At 33.0% G+C, this 21,063-nt stretch overlaps 2 protein-coding genes across 4 annotated transcripts; both read right to left on the bottom strand.

Annotated features, from left to right (window-relative positions):
* Positions 1-2,203: 2,203 nt before the first annotated feature.
* On the bottom strand, positions 2,204-4,574 carry LOC106753458 (reticulon-like protein B12). 3 transcript variants are annotated; one of them, XM_014635268.2, is made up of 5 exons: positions 4,229-4,574; positions 4,012-4,122; positions 3,556-3,736; positions 2,714-2,925; positions 2,204-2,563 (listed from the first exon to the last, which is right to left on the bottom strand). In XM_014635268.2, the coding sequence occupies exons 2-5, from the start codon at positions 4,076-4,078 to the stop codon at positions 2,415-2,417; spliced, it is 609 nt and encodes a 202-aa protein (XP_014490754.1). In that variant the 5' UTR covers positions 4,079-4,122; positions 4,229-4,574; the 3' UTR covers positions 2,204-2,414. The 3 variants fall into 3 exon arrangements, with proteins under 3 accessions (XP_014490754.1, XP_022633255.1, XP_014490752.1); XM_022777534.1 differs by having other exon boundaries at positions 2,204-2,584; positions 4,224-4,566; XM_014635266.2 differs by having other exon boundaries at positions 2,204-2,584; positions 4,229-4,566.
* Positions 4,575-7,646: 3,072 nt separating this feature from the next.
* Positions 7,647-20,499, bottom strand: LOC106753469 (ataxin-3 homolog). Its single transcript, XM_014635282.2, has 2 exons — positions 20,094-20,499; positions 7,647-8,647 (listed from the first exon to the last, which is right to left on the bottom strand). Exons 1-2 carry the CDS (start codon positions 20,328-20,330, stop codon positions 7,856-7,858), a joined length of 1,029 nt encoding a protein of 342 aa, XP_014490768.1. The 5' UTR covers positions 20,331-20,499; the 3' UTR covers positions 7,647-7,855.
* Between the last annotated feature and the right edge of the window lie 564 nt (positions 20,500-21,063).

The raw sequence follows: 21,063 nt of genomic DNA, 5'->3' as shown, positions 1-21,063 counted from the left end.
TCGTTTTCACGCTCTCTTAAACATTCCGCTGCGCAATACCAATCTCAACAGTATGATTGTTCGAACTTGGTTTAGAATATGTGTAGTCTTGTATATGAAAAACCTTGTTGTGATTACTTGTGATCGTTACCTGTAATGGGATGCTTGTACTGGGGAAATTGATTCTAAAATTAGTTGGGATTGATGTTGAATTTGGTATGGTAAAAGGTTAGTATTAAGTTTGGTTTTGGTCAAAATTTGTGGTTTAACAAGTGAAATCCTATGGGAGTAGTTTACTGAATGAAGTTGAGGATAAGAGTATGTATTTGTATCATTTAGAACTTAGTTAGCCACTTAGTTTACTGAAATGGGGTCTTTAGGATGTTTATCATTGTGTGGGTTGTGATGAAGTGTTGGTTTGGTCTAATGGACAGAGTTATTGATCAAATGAGTCAATTGATATTCAATCTAAATGTTTAAACATGTTTTACAAACAATCACAAAGATAAGGATATACAATTGGGTCATTTAGTTAAGACTAGAGTACACTTAGATCAAATTTAGAGCTATTGGTTTTGGGGTGGCGTTGAAGGGTATTAGAGTGGTGTTAAGCTTTGCCAAGTCAGAGAGCCACTAGACTACAGGGCATTGAGTGGCCATTTTAGGAGCTTAATGTTGTGGAGAGAGTAAGATCTTTGTGTTCTTAGCGTTGAGGGGCACTTTGGGTCGTTGAGCGTTGTGAAGATAATGGACTCTCTAACTTTTGGGCTTTGAGCGGTGGTTTAGGGAGTTGAATGCCACTTTTTCCTACAGGTCTGCATATGGTTTTTCCCATTCATTCGTAAGGGCAAGGGATCTTGCTCGTTGAGCGACCCTTGTTCTCAAGCATTTTGATGGTGATCTATATTCTTTGACTTATGTTTGTTTAAGATGTGTTGTATGAATTTTATGTATATATTAGAAATTTAGTGTATGTTCAATGAATGATATATATATATATATATATATATATATATATATATATATATTTGATTTAAATTTTTATATGAGATGATGGGTTTGTGAGTGTGAATTTGTATATGATGCTTTAAGGATTTCAGGGATAAATCTTTAAGATGATTGTGTACAATGTATGTATTGATATATATGATGCTTGCGATTAGGGATTATTTTGACGCTCTCAATAACTTCCAAATCTCAAGAAGAGAGAGATAGTTATCATGGAGAGTAGCAGGAGGTCTTTAGTTTGATGGTCATTCAGTGACCATATATTTTTGATAGATTAATCTCAGAGTGTGGTGGTTGGTGTGGATGAGTTGTTGTTGCTATTACACCACCTTTGAGTGTAGAGCCCCTAAAGTTCAATATCAATATATGTCTTAAAATGTATTGATTTATTTGTGTTATATACCTACTTCTATAAACTTGATATATGGTTGTTTTTGGTACTTTATTTTACCCTTTTCTTGTTTGTGTTTGTTTGTTTTGTTTCTTCTTTTCTATATTGATCACCTTAATGGTGAGAGCAGAGGAAAATGTCTTTAGTGAACAAATGTTTGGAGGAGATAAAGTTGAAGCATAAAATAGAAAGTTTTATTATGTTTTCTTTGGTTTTTGTAAATATCTATTACACTCTTAATTTAGTGTAATCTTTCTTAATTGTCGGGATATATATATATATATATATATATATATATATATATATATATTCTATCATAATAATTGCTTTATATTATTGAAGATGTGATGAATTCTAATGGTAGTGAAATACTATGAAAATTGAAATGTTATACCGACTCCCTTAGTGTTTGAGAAAAGAGTAATGATATTTTGCCAAGACATTATATTTATTTGAAAACATTATAAGGATAAAATATCATAAAAAAAAAAAATAAACTTTTGTATTTGTAAAAAAATAAAAATTTAAAAAAAGTTAAGCATATCAAATGAGTATAATTTTTTTTTATGAATATCATTAGCTATGTATTCCATACTATAGTTCCATGGAAAACTTTTAAAGAATTGGAAAAATATTACTTGGTGTGCTAAATTGTTGAGCGAATGTTGCAAAAGTCTGCAAATATGTGCAATGATAGTTGTAGCTATATTACATATGTAAATACTTGCTAAAAACACATTTTATCTTAGGAATAATTGATAGCAGCACCTATATGTTATCTCTATTATCCTAAGAAGAAATCTTAAATACTCAGTGGACTACATGAACAAGTCCAACTTAAGAGGTTCTTCATTATGTACCAAAAAAGATCCATCATTGAAGATGGAAAATGCAAAAGGAAGAAGACTCTCATTTTGGAGAGAGATGATCACTATTGTCCCTCAAACTCACAATTACAATCTCACCAGTGACCCTGTAAGAAATGTTGTAGAAGAGTGACAAAAGAAATGAACAAAAAACCTGTGAGAAAACAAACTCAGCTCAGCTTTTTCTTCTCCAGAATCCAGTTGTGGACTCTTCTGACATATTTCTCATTTATTTTCACATGTAAAAAGCACAGTTTTCTGTAACCCTTCAAAATATACATGTCTATGTATTCTTCATATCTTTCATAGATTGCTGGTACTGTAAGAACAATAAAAAGACCTGTCACAACCAAACCACAACAACAACAAAGTCATTTTCCATTCACTTACTACTTAATTTTCAAAAACTGGAGATCAATCAATAGTGATTTGAATCTATCTTTTGATCACATGATGCTCAGAAACTTACTGGTATATGCCAGGGTAAGGAAATCAGTCAAGCCACCAATAATGGAAATTAGCCAGAGGTATGCAGCTACTTTCAAGAACAGCTTTGAGTCTTTACCAAGGGCAATATCTTGAGAAACTGATAACAAATCATTAACTCTTGTGCGGATAAAAGCTGTCACTTCGTTTGCTATTTCCTCTGACAGATGCAACTGTGGTAGAGGTGGTGCAGGTCTGTCAAAAGAAAAATTACAGTTTAACCTGCTTTTATACCTTCTCAATAAACACCATGTGCAATTAATCACTTCTGAAAAACGCTGGACACTTATTTTAATGTTTTGAAATACTAGCATCAGTGTATTTTGGGAACTCAGAATAAGAACAACATACAAAAACTAGCAGAGAATCTGGACTAGACTCGTGAAAAATGACATTTTTGATTTAGTTTTTGAATTATCAGATCCACGTTTTGAATATGAAAAATGTTTCAATTTGAATGAGTCATGAATTTCCTTTTGACTTGATCTGACGCCAAATACACAAATCACCATATTACACACAGCATTTAGTTTTCAAACAATTTTTCATATTTCTTAAAACTACAGCAGCTCAGTTACAGCATACATGTTATACCATTTCAAAAACTAAACCATACCAGCATTTTTCTTTCAAATGCCTTGAATCATATACATTAAAAACAATACTTTGAAGAAACAATTCCAGATTAGAACAAATAATCATAATTTGAGCAATCGATGATCTACAACATGCTTTTACATTCTATCACATTCCAGAGTTTAGAAAAGCACACACAAGAAGATCCAAGTGAAGAACATTCAGAAAGATAATTTGCAGAACTGTTACCTGTTGAGAATCGCAGCTGACTTGGCCCAAAGGAAAAGAATGACAATGAGGAGGAGGAAAACATTGGAAACAAGAGACAGAAGAGTATAACCAGATCTTTCAAACACAACCCAAACAGCAAGTGTCACCAACAATATCCCCATCGTTTGGTTCTTCCGTCTCCACAGTATTAAATCTGCAACTGCATTGAACAATGGCATTGATTCAGCAAAGATTCAAAGATCATGATCAATTATCAACTCATTCTGTTCTTCTGGTCCTGACCCTTTTCACATTGGTACCAAAAGCAAACAAAAAATGAAAACAAAGCGCAGCCCATAAATCCATGCCACTGTTGAATCAAATAGTACCAAAATGAACATAAAAAAAAAAAAAAAAAAAAAAAAAACACTGATCAACGGCAAATCACCATTAAAGACATTGAATAAAAAGTAATCAGAAAAAAAAATTTGATACCTTGACCCCCACCAAGGATCTCATGGAGAGTTCTTTGCCGGTTGAACAATCGATCTGAGGAACCCATTTTGGGGAGAAGCCAAAGTGAGAAACTTGAACCCAGCAAGGGATCTGTGACGAAAAAAGAAAAGAGCTTTGAGATGATCCAGTGAAAAGAAAAAGCAGTGAACATCAACTATGTCTAACTTTTATAATTTTATTCAATTTTTCACCTTACCTTTTTTGAATTCTATTGTTAGAGTGGACCCAAAATTATCTGTTTTGTAAGGATGATGGAAATTAGAAGCCGGGGCTGGATGTCTCAGATTACAGCCTAAAAGTGAAGTGCCATTCTTTGCTTTTCACTCTCACAGAACACAAAGGATGATGGCTGTTGTGTTCATCTCATTCACTTTTCACTCTAAGCTATCAATCAAATTTACCATCTTCCTTCTTCATCCATCCATTTCATACAAACCATTCTCTTGTCCTGTTCTGTGTAGTTTTTCCTTCTCTCTCTCTCATGTGATACATAGAAACTGATTCTTAGATTACCCACTTGGAGTAGGTGAATTATGAATCCATCAATTTCATCTAACACAAACTTAATCAAGCACTTAGTTTGAAAGATTAACCATATTTTTAATCCTTTATTCCTCCTTCCTTTATAAACAATTAGGCTCTTCTCGCATTGGCTAAGACTTTAAATAAAACAAATAATTATGTAATTGAATCAATTTAATTTAAAATAATTTGGATTCAAACTTGCTGCTCATAAAAATAACTTTGAGGAGTTAAGTCTTACTTAGATAAGTGTCTCTAATAGAAATAAAGAGTAGGTGAAGTTTTGATGTTTAATTTGGTGAAGTTAAACCATATTTAAACGGATGTGTCTAGTAGAAATTAAGAATGAGTGAAACTCAACTAAACAAGTATATTTTGAGGATACTAAGAATGTTTAGATACCTGAAGTGATAAAAAATACTTTATAACTATAAGTACGTGAAACTTAAGTAGAAAAGTATACGAAGAGAATACCAATAATGTCTAGAGATATTATGAGTGATGAGAATACTGAGTTCTAATTTTGTTTAAGATTATTTTCTAATTTGTTATCAATAAAATATACTTTGTGTCATTATAATTTTAATAATATTGATTACATAAAAGAAATAAATGATTTATTGGATATTACGATGATGTAAGTGTGAATGTCACAGTCCTTCAATTCGATTAATAGGAATGAACTAAAATTAAGTTAATTTAATTTAACTTATTTTCAGTTATAAGTAAAAGTTTACAATTCTATTTGATCTATCGTACACCTAACAAGTTAAATGAGTGGATTAATTTAGAGATGTTTTGTTATTTCAATTTATTTTATGTAATTTGATTGAATATAAAAATATAACTAATGTACTCACTCATTTTATTAAACATTGTTATAAAATAATTATAAAGATAATAAATGAAAATAAAATATTAATTCATATTATTTTGTTAATAAATAAATTAAATTTTCAAATATAAATATTATTGAATAATATTTTAATATTTTAAAATTTACATTATCAACTTTCGTAAGTTAAATTATTTATGTTTAATTTAATTCATATATAAAAATCTAAATCCTTTCCAATTCATGAGTTGACTCACATTTAAATTCTCATTTTTTTATATCTTGTGTGTAGATAATTTTAATATATTTTTTTATTTTTAAATATTATTAGTAATTAAAGACAAGCAATGTAGGTGTAGAGTTAAAAGTAGTTTTCAGTATTGATATTAAATAATTATCACCCCACCCAAAATGCTTACCAAGTGTTTAAGTTATTAACTATGTATTTCAAAAATTTAAATCACTATCTTTAATTATAATATTCATTATAAAATAGATTAATAACACTTATTTAATATATTTGAAGCGTTTTTTTAAATGATACATGGTTTACATTATATTATAATAATACATTTAATTTTGAAAGTATCATTACAACATTTACATAATTACTTAGTATCATTGTCTAATATTAAACATAAAATATAGACATAAGTAATCAATTAGTTTTATATAATATTAGAAATTAAAAATAATGTTTTCTAATTTTAAAAGCTTTTTTTTAGAAAGAAAAGGTAAATATTTAAATAATTTTGTAACAACACATTCACATTTATTTTTATGTTAATTATATTTACAAATTTGTTAATCACATGTAAGCCATAGGTGGATGTAGAATTTCTTGATACTAATTATTATTAAAATAAACCTATTTTTGTTTATTTTTTTCTTCCTCGCGTTATTTAGTCAAAAAGGGAAATTAGAATCGAAAATGAAAACAAAAACCAGTCTTTTTGGACTTTTCACCAAATCCAACCGAAAGTTGATGCCGTGAAAAACAATTGATACCAATATAGTATATGACTTCATGTTTTTCTTGCACCTATGTTTTCTTTGGACTAGATAATGCTAGAAGCAACATATTTGTAAGGAAATACTTTTCCATTTCTTCTTTTTAAATGTTATTTAATTTTTTTTATAGAATTGGAGAAATATAATATTTTATTGGGTAAATGATTGGTTTGCATAGACATATTTTGTTTTTAGAACACAATTTCTTTTTATTCTTTTATTATATTTTATTTGAACTTTGCTAATGTTAAGACAATTAAACATGCATTTATTCTTTAATAATTGTTACGTGTGTTTATTAAAACAAGAATCAATGTTATTAGCATACAGTTAAACTTGAATGAAACCTTTCTTACCCTTTATTTTTGGCTTTATAAATTTAAATACTCAGTAGTTCTTTTCTTTGATAAAAATATGTGATAATACTAAAGACCAAACATCAGCTTAATAACATTAATCATTAACAAAGTTAAAAAAAATATATATAAATATTAAAGTTGTATAAATAATGTAATTTTTTATTATACTAAAAATATATCAATACTTATATATTTATTTATATTGAATAAAAAAAATAAATATATTTATAATCTTTAAACCGGACACAAAATTAGAATTTATTTTTATCTCAAATTTAAAAAATAAATAAGCATAATTTTCTTACAAAGTAAACAATATTTCATACTAAGAACCAATTCGAATGTTACATCAAAATTTAAAAATTAAAAATATATTTAATCCATAAAAATTGATAAGGAAAAGTACACACGTTCCAACTTTTAAAATGAGTGCCACAAAATCTTTGGACTTCATTATAAATCTCATTACTTCTACAAAGTTCTTTTAACATGATCCCACAACGTCTTTCTTTTCCTCACACTTGTCTCTTTTTCCTTCTCCTCCATAATCAAATTAAACAAAATTGCAGTGAGATTATGTTTTTGAACACTTTTGCATTAAGATCTTCTACAATAAGTTGCCCTCTTAAGCTCCGTAGATGTGTGTGGATCAAGAAGTTCAAATTCTGCCATAAACTATGAAACCTAGAAAAACAATATCAAAAGTGGCAATGCGCATACACAAACAAGATAAATGTTCTCGTAGGCATTGTCATAAACCAGACACTATTATGCACTATTATCGTTCAAGCAACTTTATTATACTGGTACCACCATGCATAGTCAAAACTAGTATCAATCATAATCACACAATCACATGAAAAAAAAGTGAAGGGATTTCCAAAACATTATCAAAACTTGGTAACTATCATATAATCGATGGAAATGCTGAAGGGTTTCCTTACAGTTTATACATCATGCAATTGAAATGAGAATGTGTATACTGCACAGCACCATGACTTTAAGCCACTGACGTATGTTTCGACCACCTAAAACTGGTATAATAGAATATTGTCCTCAATTGCGAAAACAAATTCGGGCCAAATTAAGCACACTCTTAGACAGCTTTCTCTTTATTCTCGTTTTCATCTTGAACGTTATCGCCTATAGTGGATGCCACTTCTTTGCTGTTTTGATCATTCTGAGAATTGAGAGGTAGAATAGGTTCAATGGGCTCCACTAGTTTGGATTGTTGCCCATTTAGAGCGATAGCTTCAGTAGTTACTGCTTGTTCGGAATTTTGATCATTTAGAGGGGTAGTTTCAGTAGTGGCCACCTGTTTACTACTTTGATAATCATTTTGGGGAGTACTGGCTTCAGCAGTGGTCACAATTGGGGACGAATCCATCAGACTTGCTGCAATTGCAGCCCTTAGTTCCTCATCTTCCATGTCTAATAACATTTCAGTTTCCCCGCGAGAAAGAAACTGATCATAGTGCTGTTGGCTCTCATTAACTCTCTGTTGCGGAGCCTGTACTGAGTTGCAAGATTTAGTTATCCTCTCAGCATCTTCAGGTGAAAGCCACTGACCAAAACCATTAGACGCTTCAGATGAGGAGATGGGGAATTCTTTTGGAAAATTTCCCCTGACTAGGAATATGCTCCACCCAAAGCCTTTCAGAGAGTCAAGATAGGCAGAAAGGTAAAACTTGGAAAGGTGTTGCGGGGCTGCATAGAGACTGTCAAAATTATACCACTCCCCATTCACTTTGCGGATACAAAACCAATGGTCTTGTAGATGACAAATGAAGGCATTTTCCAGCTCAGGGTCAATCTGGGCAGGCTCAGCAACTGGAGAGTCAAGAGGGATAACTTGTAGGTCCCACACTTCCAAAGCCTTTTGTAAAACCTACAGAAATGGCTTTGTAAATTGAATTAAATAAAAAAAATGCAAAGGGTCCGAGTACTAAATTGCCTTCCCAAAATTAATATTCGATGCAAGGAACAAACATTTCAGTGATTTCACTAAATAAAATATAAACTACTTGTACCTTCAGTTACTAAAAATGGACCACAACAGCCAGTTCAATAACAAGTCAAGACACCCAGAAAACAGATGCAGCAGAAAGCCAATCAAACTCATGAAGAACCAGCGAAGCCAGTAGAAGAAGGATAGGAAGATTTTCGGAAAACAGTTTGAAAAATTTCTTATTAATTAATAAACATTTTATTCTTAGATATTTTAAAATAAATGTTCATATATGATATCTACACATGGATTGCTATTAATGAAGATTTATTACGACTTTTGAATCCTTATAAGACGTGATATGATTTCTTTATGCTAACTTAAAAATTTCACTTGAGTTTTCTTCCTTGATATATGATAGGTTTTATTATTACGAATTCTACCCTTGTTCAATCACCATTAAACTAATGAACCGTGAATACTTTCACTGCTTCAATGTCCATTTCAGTTTTTAAAACATTGGATCTGACAATAATACTTTTCCCAGCATCCCAATCATTCAAGGCATAGGATAGTAGTACCTGAATGATATATATAACAACAAATGATATGAAAATATACAAAACAAAACAGTATATTGATTATGAAATGCCAAGATAAAATAAAATCCAAAGACTGAACAATGCATATATAACAGGTCAACTAGAACAATAGAATCCTAAAAATTCAAGGATCCAATGCTTGAAAGATCTTTCTGAAAAACTACTTACATTATTTATGTGGCAAACTAAAAATGAAAGTTAGCCCCTCGAGATTAACCTTTTCCCAGAGTGGTAAAACACACAAGGAGAGGGTTCAAACCCATAGTACGCCCCACAGCCCTGGACCAAAATATATATATTAAGTTTTCTATGCGCTTGGGGTGTTTTTTTCCAATTGCATAACATGTATTAATTTTTCAGTTGTCACATTCTTCCTTTTTGTATTTCCATAGCGGAGGTTTAACCATATGTTATACTGTAAATGGAAAATAATACTGCAAACACCAAGAAAGCTGTACTTTAATTGGGGATGAACAAATCAATCATCATTAACTGAATCATTTGTTTTGAACAAACTCTAATCATAAAATTTATTCATCAGGCCAGTAAAAAGATATTTTGACTTCTCTATGGAAATGAACTGGTGAGCCCTAGTGCATCCAAAAAATTGTGCCTTGGTGATCTAATGGTCATGGGTTTGAAAGTGGAAACAGCCTCTTGGCATGCAAGGGTAAAGGCTATATTGAAATGACCTTGCTAAACTATAGGAAATAGGGAGACATTGAGCTGAGAAACCATATATTTTTGAATTAGCAAGGATGTTTTATTTATATTGAGAAACCAGAATCAATATAATTAGACTCCCTTAAGTTGGTGAATATGTCGATCAACTCTTCACTAGAGTTGACAATCTACCTTAAAGGTGATGCCTCCATAGTCCAACTTTTCTCTTATGAAATAAGAATCTACCTCAATATGTTTGGTCCTCTCATGAGAAAAATGATTAAGGGCAACGTGTAACATCCATGATTCTTCTAGAATGTCTAAAGCATATTTTCTGAGATATGACCAAACAACCATTCTTGGAGTGCGCAAATTCAATACCAAGGAAATATCTCAACTGTTCAAGGTCTTTTGATTGAAACTTTTGGGAAAGATATTGTTTTAGTGGGACAATACCCTTCTTATTACCATTAGCGATAACCATTTCATTCACATATACAATGAGATAGATACATCCTTAGGGAGAATGATGGTAAAGCAAAGAATGTTCACCATCACTTTGTGTCATTCCAAATTGTTTGATGATAGCCTGAAAACACTCAAACTAAGGAGTAATTACTTAAGGCCTATGATGTACAAATACTTCAATTTGTGTCACATATCCGTGTCTAACATGTATTCATATCCGATACGTTAAAATATTTAAATATTTAATCGATACTTATCCATGAAATATCTAATATATGAAGTAATACTTTTATGATGACAATAATTTATAATTTTTTATTTTAAGAACCTTTAATACATATGATTTGAATGTGACAATCATATATTTATCATGTTTATAAGAAATTTTGTACTTTTCTCGATATGCATATATAACGTATTGTATCCTATTATTTTCACAATTAGCATATTAGTGTATCCGATACACAAATCGTATCCATGCATCATAGCTTAAGGCCATACAAGGACCTACAAAGACAGCATACCATACTAGAATACTCCACCTAAGTAGCAAATGTAGGAGGTTGCTCCGTAAAGATTTACTCATCAATATGTAGAAATGCATTCTTGAAGTCAAGTTAAAACAAAGTCCAGTGACAAACTATTGTAAAGGAAAAGATGGCTAGATGTCATTTTAGTAATAAGAAAAAAGTGTCAGTATAATGTTGTCCTTAGATTTGATTGTATTCTTTACCAACTAGACAAACTTTATAGCAATCAATGTTACCATCAAAACCTATATTAAGAGTGTATAACCACTAACACCTAACAATTAACTTGCCAACTAAAAGACAATCACTCCGATGTACACATCTCATCCATCATCACTTGTGAACACATGGTAAGATAAAGTTTCACTTGGAGAATTAGGAATAGAAACAAACGATAACATGGACAAACAAGTATAATGTATGTATAGTGGAAAGTCAATTATAAATGAGGTTAGTATAATGGAGAGAAAGGTTGTGGGTATAGAACATAGTTATTTAACATAACAATAGGCCAATCATTTCTAGAGAACACGTTATTTGATAGGGGAGATAACGTCAAGAAAGGATTAAGCATGGCCTCCACAACATTATTTGTTGAAGATGGGACAACCAATAGAATGTCAATAGGTCTTGGGCAACATTCATTACTTGAAATGATGTTGGCAAAAGCATCCTAAGTCATGGAAGAGTCACACGTTTGAGCGACCAAGGAAGAAGTTTATCTAGACTGGGTTTGATGAAACATGTGGACAAAGATCATATAGAGGGGAATGACGAAGGACAAAGTGAAGTACCTAATGATTAAGAACGAATGATGGAATCAAATTAAAGGGATAACATGTTCTTAGGATAACATCCCCCAAAAATCAATGAGGAAGATGGGTTAGGCTTTTTATGCTACTCAGGTCAAACCATTAAAAATGGCTTTTGATAGGTCAGAGTTGACGGAAGACATGCCAGGGCCTACTAAGTCCTAGTTTGACTAATTTCTGCTAGTATAATCAAACCTTTTCATTAAGCCACTGAATGGTGCAACCCATGAATAGTAGAAAGGGTAACAATATTGAAAAATATAAACCATGTTACAGTTTTAATTAGATGTAATACACTCTTTTGATAGCCATTACTGCAAAAGACCTTGTGTGAAATTGATTGAGCATGGAATTGAAATTTGAAATTGGACTCCGAACTTATAATTTCTTGAGACTTGGACTAAAAATCATTGTTCTTATATGATAGGTTCACGGGGAAAGTGTATGTTAGAATGAATAAGGATAACAGGCAGTTATAATTGTATGTGGGGTGGGTTGTTGTAAACAGACTCCTATATATATAGTCTGTATATGGGTTGTTTTTAGCAGTTTTTGAGAAGATTGTAAGTGTAGGGAAGGGAGAGACAAGTCCTCTTAAAAGACCTAGGCTTTTATTGTGTGTTCTCAGTCATTAGACACAGACCAAACTGTCTGGTTTTCCTAAGAGATCATCCAAGAACCTGTCTTGGAGTTCTTTACAGTGTTAATAAAATCTGGGTACCTATCAATTGGTATTCAGGGCCTCTTTCTTGGTGCTATGGTGGTTGTTGGGGCATGGTGAATACAAGAATGGAATCAAGATTGCATGGCCTGGAAAAAACTAGTGCAAGAACAGGACAATGAGGATCATAGAAGGTTCCAACATTTGGAGGATATGATTAAGGAGCTTACGGTGGTGGTAGTAAGGTTAGCATCATCCGATAAACATACAGAAGATAACGGCTTTTGTTGCCAAGGGAAGCAGTGACGGCAGTAGGGAGAATGACGGGGGAGGTTCCGTAGTGGTTTCTTCAAAATGGAGAAAGTTGGACATTCCTGTTTTTGCGGGAGACTGGCTGGACTAACTCTTAAATTTAGGAGAGAGAATATATTTTTTATTATTTGTCTCCTTACATGCATTGGATATATATGCAAGAGCTTACCGAATGAGCATCCTGTTCTATGGAACAAATCCCTAAAATTGTGGGATTGTTATTCTAGTAATAATAGCAAGATAGAGAGAATATAACAAATTAAATACATAGAAATAATATCTAAAGTTTCCTAAAATATATTTTGACACTCCTCTTCAAGCTCGTGAATAAGTATTTTTCATGCAGCATGTATAAGGGCAGAAATTGGAGTAGGCCCCTCCATACAATCGGGTAGCCATACATGAAGAGGAAATTGGACAGATTTTACAACTGAGTCAGAAAATAGCAAGAGAGCAAACAGAGTAACAAAAGAAAAGATTCATTTCATTTTTCGAAATCAAATTATTTATAATTTGAAACAAATGCCGAAATTCCAAACTACCCGTTATCCAATAAAGACCTAAAATTTCCAATAATAAACCAAAATCCCCATCTTGGATATAATTCTTTCAAAATTACTACTATGGTGAATAAGTGTTTTTCATTCCCATCTTGGATATAATTCTTTCAAAATTACTACTACTCAGTCCTTTGATGAGTATGTCCGCAAGTTGACCTTGAGTAGACACATATGCAGTGCAAATCAAACCTTTGTCAAGCTTTTCTTTGATAAAATGTTTGTCCACCTCAATATGTTTGGTTCTATCATGTTGTACTAGGTTGTGTGCTATACTTATTGCAAATTTATTATCACAATATAACCTCATTGATTCATCCCACTTTATCCTCCAGTATAATCTTCAACCATATAAAGTTCACATATTCCTTGGGCTATTGCTCAAAATGCTACTTCAACACTAGATCTAGCTACCATACTTTGCTTTTTGCTCTTCCAAATTACTAGGTTTCCACCAAGAAAGGTACAATATCAGTAGTTGACCTCCTATCCACAGCTGAACCCACATAATCAACATTTGTATATGTCTCAATACTGGCATTCTTATATTTTTTGAACAAAATTCCTCTTCCTGGAGTCCCTTTTAAATATTGGAAAATTCTAAGTGCAACTTGTAAATGTGCTTCCTTTGGTTGGTGCATAAATTAGCTAACTAAACTCATAGCAAAGGTAATATTTGACCTAGTGTGAGATAAGTAAATGAGCCTTCCCACAAGTCTTTGGTACATTTCTTTATCCATAGAAACATCCTCCTCTACACTTCCCAACTTCATATTTGGATCAACAAGTGTACTTACTAGTTTGCAGGCTGTTTTACCTGTTTCCTGTAGCAAATCAATAATATACTTTTGTTTTCCTAGAATGGGCTACTTCAATCCCCAAAAAGTATTTTATGGTCCTTACGAAGTCAAGGAACACATAGGGGTTGTAGCTAAACTAGATCTCCATACTCATAAGAGAATCCATCTAGTCTTTCGTGTGTCCCTCCTCAAGGTGTTGTGCAACCAACCACTTTAGTTTAACCTCTTCCTTCCATGCTTACTGAAGATCTAATTTTAGAAGTGTATCTAGAGGCATTGTTGGACGTCCGCACTTCTACAACTAGTGAATTCGAAGTCTTAATTAAATGCCAACACCTCCCATCCACTGAAAACAGTTGGGAAGCTGCTACAACCATCAACACTGAGTTTCCTGCTTTTCACCTTAAGGACAAGGTAAAACTTCATGGAGGGGTATTGATAGGTTTAGGGGGAAAGTGTATGTTAGGAGGAACAAGGATAACAAGCAGTTATAAGGATAACAAGAAATTATAACTGTAGGGTGGGTTGTTGTAAATAGACTACTATATATAGTCTGTATATGGGTTGTTTTCAGCAGTTTTTGAGAAGATTGTAAGTGTAAGGAAGGGAGAGACAAGTCCTCTCGAAAGACTTGGACTTTTGTTGTGCCTTCTCAGTCGTTAGACACAGATCAAGTTGTCTCTGGTTTTCCTAAGAGATCATCCAAGAACCTATCTTGGAGTTCTTTATAGTGTTAATAAAATCTAGGTACCTATCATTATATCAACTCCAATTCTTTGCCAACATTGAAAATCACCATGGATCTAGGAAGTAAAGTTGTGCTCAACCCAAAACGACAAAAAGACATGCCTCACTCAATTCCCACTTCTTCAAAGCCATTGACAAAAACCAGGTTTCTATCGACATTCAATAGGATTTGACACTGTATATGTTTTAAGTCATCTCTTGATCTCTTTGCCAATAAAAACTCACACCAATCTTTGTCTACTTTAACTTTCAACCATTGTCATAAGTTCTATAAATATTAGAATACCATTCCTATTTGATTAAAGATATCTTTGTTTTAAAGGATAGCATGTGGAATGATCAAAGATGGAAACAAAAGAATTAAATTTGGTATCCTTCCACGGTTTGGTTGCATCATTAAAGAGAGAGGAAAGAATGGTTCATTTAGATCCCATGTCAAAAGCACCTCGTCAGACAATTGATGGAAGGTGAGGGATAAAGATAATAAAGTGAGAGAATGTGATCAAAGACCAAATTACCCATGTCACTCAAACCGTGCATCTTCAAAATATCCATCTCAACCAAACATATTCACATTCACATCTCAAAATGATGATAATAATAATAATAATAAACTATTCATAAATATACCTTTTTTAAAAGATGAATTACAATATTTCAATTATTATTTGGGACATTTATTCAATTGTACAGTTATTTCTTTCCTTCCATTTTCCATGCAATCAAACAAGAGGAAAGAAAAAACTTAGCTTTTCCTTGCTATCACTTTTTTTCTCTTGCCAAACAAGACACAACACTTCTCACCAGTGTTATCGATTTCGGCCATGGCAGAAACCTGTTGTGGTTTCCCAACCTGCCGCCACAACAAAGCAATGGTGAAGCGGGTTTTTCATGGCACCCATGGCAGCCACTTTGTGCATGGTGGTTGGCGGCGGCAGAACATGGTGGCGAAAAAGCATAGTGGATAAAGAGATAATCAGTAGCAAGTGGAAGAGATTATGCAGCAACGGCTGGGAGAAGAGATGGAAACTGCAGAAACTTAATTGCATCTTTCAATGTTGTTTTCTGAATGTTCAATGCATAAGCCTTAAAAATTGGGCTAGCCTCATTATATACTATAAATTGATCTTATATACTACAAAACCGACGTGTAAAGTAAGGTTTGTATTCATTTATATACTATAAATTGATCTTATATATAGTCAATGTGAAAACTCCAATATTAAAAATGTGTGTTGCACCAGTAAAGTGATTTCTAAGGTGGGACAAACAAAAAAGGTTTGTCGAGTGGAAGATTAGAGCATACACTATTTTACAGCTTGATTTAATCAGTCAATAGGGGAATAAAGAGGGAAGAGGAATATTGTATAGAGATGGTTAGGAGAGTATCTCTCCATGTAGGAGCCAAAGGCTCTTGCTTATCTTTTCCATTTGTTGCAACAGTTCCAACAGCATCCCTTTTTCATCATATAATACAATTGCAGTGAAATGCTTATTGAGGTTTATATCATGATCCTAAATTATAATTTAGATGAATATCCTAAGTGTCATGTCAAAACCAATGCAACCAATTCAGGTTGCAAAGAAAGCAAAATGCGAAGAATTTGACATATATCAATTAAATACAATGAGGCTCCAAATCCAACACAATATTGACATCAATATAGAAAAAACAGTCTCTAGTCCAGTTCATCAAGTGACAAATTAGCAACCATGATTTGATTGGATATACGCTATTGAATCAGATTTTAAGCCTAACTCTACCTTACAAAATTGGCTTGTAAGATGACAATTGTACCTACGTATATATTCTAAATTGATCTTATCTCTAGTCGATGTGAGATTTCCAACACACTCCCTCACACCAAGGTATATACATCTCGTATGTGGGACTAGACACTAATGAATGGTCTAGAACAGCCCAATAGCGAATAGAATGATATGCTCAACAAACACAAATCTAACTAGAATAGGTCACATATATACTCTAAATAGGCTTTATCTCTAGTCAATGTAAAACTTCCGACATATACTGATGTTCATCAATTGGCATATCAACTAAATATCTTGGCCCAAGTTGGAGGCATGTTGTTACGTATCCGGGTAGGGAGCGTAACTAGAACACTTCCTCACTCACTCTCACAGGCAAAGAACAATAGATAATCGCTGAATAAAGCTCTTTTATTGATAGAAATAAAAGAATAAAAAAAACAAACAATAATTGGGAGCATAACCTCTGTCAATTATCCTGGAGCCTAACCTGCTTAAGAACACTCAATAATAAAAGCATACCCCTAACAATAGACTTTAGTTTTATTTATACTAATTATTTCCCCGCCGATCTTGTGCTAAATCTTTTCCTATAATATATTTTTATTTAATATAAATATTTTCCGTATATTTTCTTAGAATATATCTTTATTTAATACAAATCTTCCCCGTACATTTTTCTAGAATATATCTTTATTTAATATAAATATTTCCTCTATATTTCCCTAGAATATATCTTCATTTAATATAAATATTCCTGTATATTTCTCTAGAATATATCTTTATTTAATATAAATATTTCCCTAGAATATTGCTCTAGATATACTAAATATTTCCCCCTTGTACCTTAACATTACACCCAGCTGCAAAACAACCTTGTCCTCAGGGTTGGAATCGGGGAGCTTGATCTCATGACTCCTCATCAATTCAGGTTTGGAGGCTCGGGTGGTGGCCATTCCTCCTCGTCTATCATGACTCTCAAGCTCCTACCCAAACAGTGGTGACCACGACCAAACAGTTTGCTGCATCTAAAGCACCTTCCATCTTCCCTCCATTTCACATATTCCTCATGGGACAGATCCCTCGTGTTTCTTTCCTTTCGTTCGGACCCCACACACTCTGTGATTTTGCTCGGCTCTCCACAGCAGTCTCCGTTCGACTCTAGTTAGGGCGACTGGGCTACAACCGCGTATCCGAACCATTCGGTGTCTCCCCAGATTGATTCTTGATCATACTTCCGCTCCCAACCTTCGCGCTCCCTTGGGTCTTCTCATAGCTATCATCAACTCCTGCGGATTAAGCAATCGTACTTGATTTTGAATTTCCTCCTGTAACCCTGCCATGAAGTACCCCATCAACTGTTCCTCAGGCACTTCAGTCATCTAACCCACCAAGATTTCCAAATCTTGTATGTAATCCTCCACTAATCTGGACTGCTTACTGGACGCCAATCTTTATAGATTAACCCCCGGTTTCCTCCTTCGAAACGGATCACTATTACCTCCTTTAAGCCCATCCACGAACAGTGGTCTTCTCCCTCCAAAATCTAAACAAATATTTGGCACTACCCTCCATGCTGATGTAGGCTAGGCGCAACTTTTCTTTCTCGAATACCCCTTGCAATTCAAAAAATTTGTCAGCTCTATTGATCCAATTCAATGGATCAACCCCTTCAAAATTGGGCAACTCAACCCTTTTCTTCCAATTCAGCTCCTCCTGGCGTCCACTGTTTGGTCCCCTTCTTCTAACTTTCTTCTCTCATATACTTTCCAAACCTTATCATTACCCCTTACCTTATACCGTAACATTACACCCCACTGCAAAACAACCTTGTCCTCAAGCAGAAAGTCGTGTTACGTATCCGAGTAGGGATCGTAGCTAGAACACTTCCTCACTCACTCTCACAAACAAAGAACAATAGATAATTGCTGAATAAACCTCTTTTATTGATAGAAATAACTGAATCAAAGAAAACAAATAATAATTGGGAGCATAACCTCAATCAATTATCCTGGAGCCTAACCTCCTTAAAAACACTCAATAGTCAAAAGCATACTCCTAACAATAGATTCTAGCTTTATTTATACTAATTATTTCCCGCCGATCTTGTGTTAAATCTTTCTTTAGAATATATTTTTATTTAATATAAATATTTCCCGTATATTTTTCTAGAATATATCTTTATTTAATATAAATATTTTCCGTATATTTTCCTAGAATATATCTTTATTTAATATAAATATTCCCTGTATATTTCCCTATAATATATCTTTATTTAATATAAATATTTTTCTAGAATATTGCTCTAGATATACTAAATATTTCCTCCCTTATACCCTAACACATGCTCATTCTGTATTATCGCTTAAACAAAACAGCTTTATTCAACTACTGTATCGGTATGTCTAACATGTGTTAGAGGCATGTCAAGACTGCTTGTGTTAGTGAGGTGTTGACCACACGACATGGTGTGCTAGAGCCTCCTATATGTATATACAAAAAAAAAAAAAAAAAAAAAAAAAAAAAAAAAAAGAAGTACATATATATATATATATATATATATAGTCATTATACTAATTTAGAAGTTCAATTGGCTAANCGACATGGTGTGCTAGAGCCTCCTATATGTATATAAAAAAAAAAAAAAAAAAAAAAAAAAAAAAAAAAAAAGCAGTCCGCAAACAAACAAATGCATAAAAAATGTCATTATACTAATTTAGAAGTTCAATTGGCTAAAGAGTTGTCGGAGATGACAAGGATGCAGGATCCATTCTGCAACCACAACAATGATAGTGGCTGCAATAGAATAAAGAGTTGCAATCATGGATCCAAGACATTTCAGTATGCAACAATGCTATTGTGACTAGTCAACAAAGCTTGAAACAATGTAAAAGGAGTAATTATTTAAGGAAACATGCTTAGTCAAATAATCCAAAGTTTTAAACATATATTACATCTAACTCGCCGCCCCCACCTCCCTGCCATTCACACATGTCAATGCAAAGAACTTCCTTCGATAGACAAACATCTAGTAAAATAAGTACATGAGAAATATTCAATCAGTCAAACTACACTTGCAAAATCCACCACACAGCACAAGGCCGTCCTATGCAAAACAAGGTATGCACAAATCAAGCTCAAGACATCCTTATAAACTAAAAGTATCATAACCATTTATAAATTGAAGAAGTCAACTCCAGCGAAATAGAAATATATCACACATGCCCCACAGACTATAAGCTTGTATTGAACAACTGAAGGAGAATCTAGGGCCACAAAAGCCCCAAAAATCCTCAAATAATAAAAGGAAATTACAAACCGCTTATATTAAACTAAAATCCAAGCAACTAGAAACTTCCAAAATAAAAACGACGATAAGCACATCACATTCTCACGAACACGTCAACAATCCACGGCGAAAAAGGCGAAAACAAAAATTAGGGAAAGAGAAACCCTAACCGAACCTGGATGCTGAAATCACCGTCGAGCGACACATTGTGCGATTCGAAATCGGAAGAGGAGAGTGCGGGCAGCATGACCTGGCGCTCCTTGCGATCGAGATCAGAGGCGAGCGCGGCCAAATCGAACTCCGAGAAGAACGGACCCTGCAAAACGGTGTTCACACAATGCACCGCACACAGCTTCGACTCCTGCACCTCGTGGTACAGCATCCCTCCATTGCTAGCTCCTTCCATCATCATCGAATCCGCGATCTGGCAAAAACCGCGAAGGGTAACGGAGTTTAAACCCTAATTGCAATTCGCGGTGCTTTTGGTTCGTTCTCTTTGGTTGTGTGCGATGAGAGGTAACGGTGAAAGTGAGAGAGATGGGGGAAGGAAAGGAACTGTAACGGATAAAAAAACGTACCTCATCTTCTTTCCTATGCAATATAAAAATATAAGATAAACTGCTTATTCATTAAAAATAATTAGACACGTGTCCATTACTGTCGGTATGTTTCTTTTTTATTTTTCTAGTTCAATTAAATTTGTTGTATATCAAATTAAAATGAATATTTAAAACTTTAAAATTAAGATTGGATTTATTCTGTAATAACAAAATCAAACAGTACAATTAAATTAGTCATCCATTAATAATAATTATATGTATTATTGTTCTATAGTATAACTACGTTTTCTTTGTTTCAAGCAAATTATATTTTATTGTTTTCTCGATATTATTTTCTGACTTAAATTTATATAGTGTATATATAAAATGTTATCTATTTAAAATATTATAATTTAACTTTTATATATATATATATATATATATATATGTATGTATATAAGTGTGAAGAGGACTTATTTTGTGTTATTGGCTTGCTTTATTTTATTTTTGTCTGATTCATTTATTTTTATGCTATTTTCTTAGTGTTCTATTCTTTAAAAAGTTACTTTTGTTTATTAAATATTAAGTGTTTTAACAAGGTTTAAT

The sequence above is a fragment of the Vigna radiata genome, unplaced genomic scaffold (genome assembly GCF_000741045.1).
Source record: "Vigna radiata var. radiata cultivar VC1973A unplaced genomic scaffold, Vradiata_ver6 scaffold_133, whole genome shotgun sequence".
In the NCBI taxonomy this organism is placed as follows: Eukaryota; Viridiplantae; Streptophyta; class Magnoliopsida; order Fabales; family Fabaceae; genus Vigna; species Vigna radiata.
The sequence above is the reverse complement of the archived record's forward strand: the minus strand, read 5'-3'. Positions and strand labels throughout refer to the sequence as shown.

Coding starts and splice junctions, on each gene's coding strand:
- LOC106753469 (XM_014635282.2), bottom strand. CDS start 20,330: ATGATGATGGAAGGAGCTAGCAATGGAGGGATGCTGTACCACGAGGTG. Junction 8,648..20,093: donor ACGGTGATTTCAGCATCCAG/GTTCGGTTAGGG, acceptor CCATTTCTGTAG/GTTTTACAAAAGGCTTTGGA.
- LOC106753458 (XM_022777534.1), bottom strand. CDS start 4,078: ATGGGTTCCTCAGATCGATTGTTCAACCGGCAAAGAACTCTCCATGAG. Junction 3,737..4,011: donor GATCCTTGGTGGGGGTCAAG/GTATCAAATTTT, acceptor TGTTCAATGCAG/TTGCAGATTTAATACTGTGG. Junction 2,926..3,555: donor TCAGCTGCGATTCTCAACAG/GTAACAGTTCTG, acceptor TTCTTTTGACAG/ACCTGCACCACCTCTACCAC.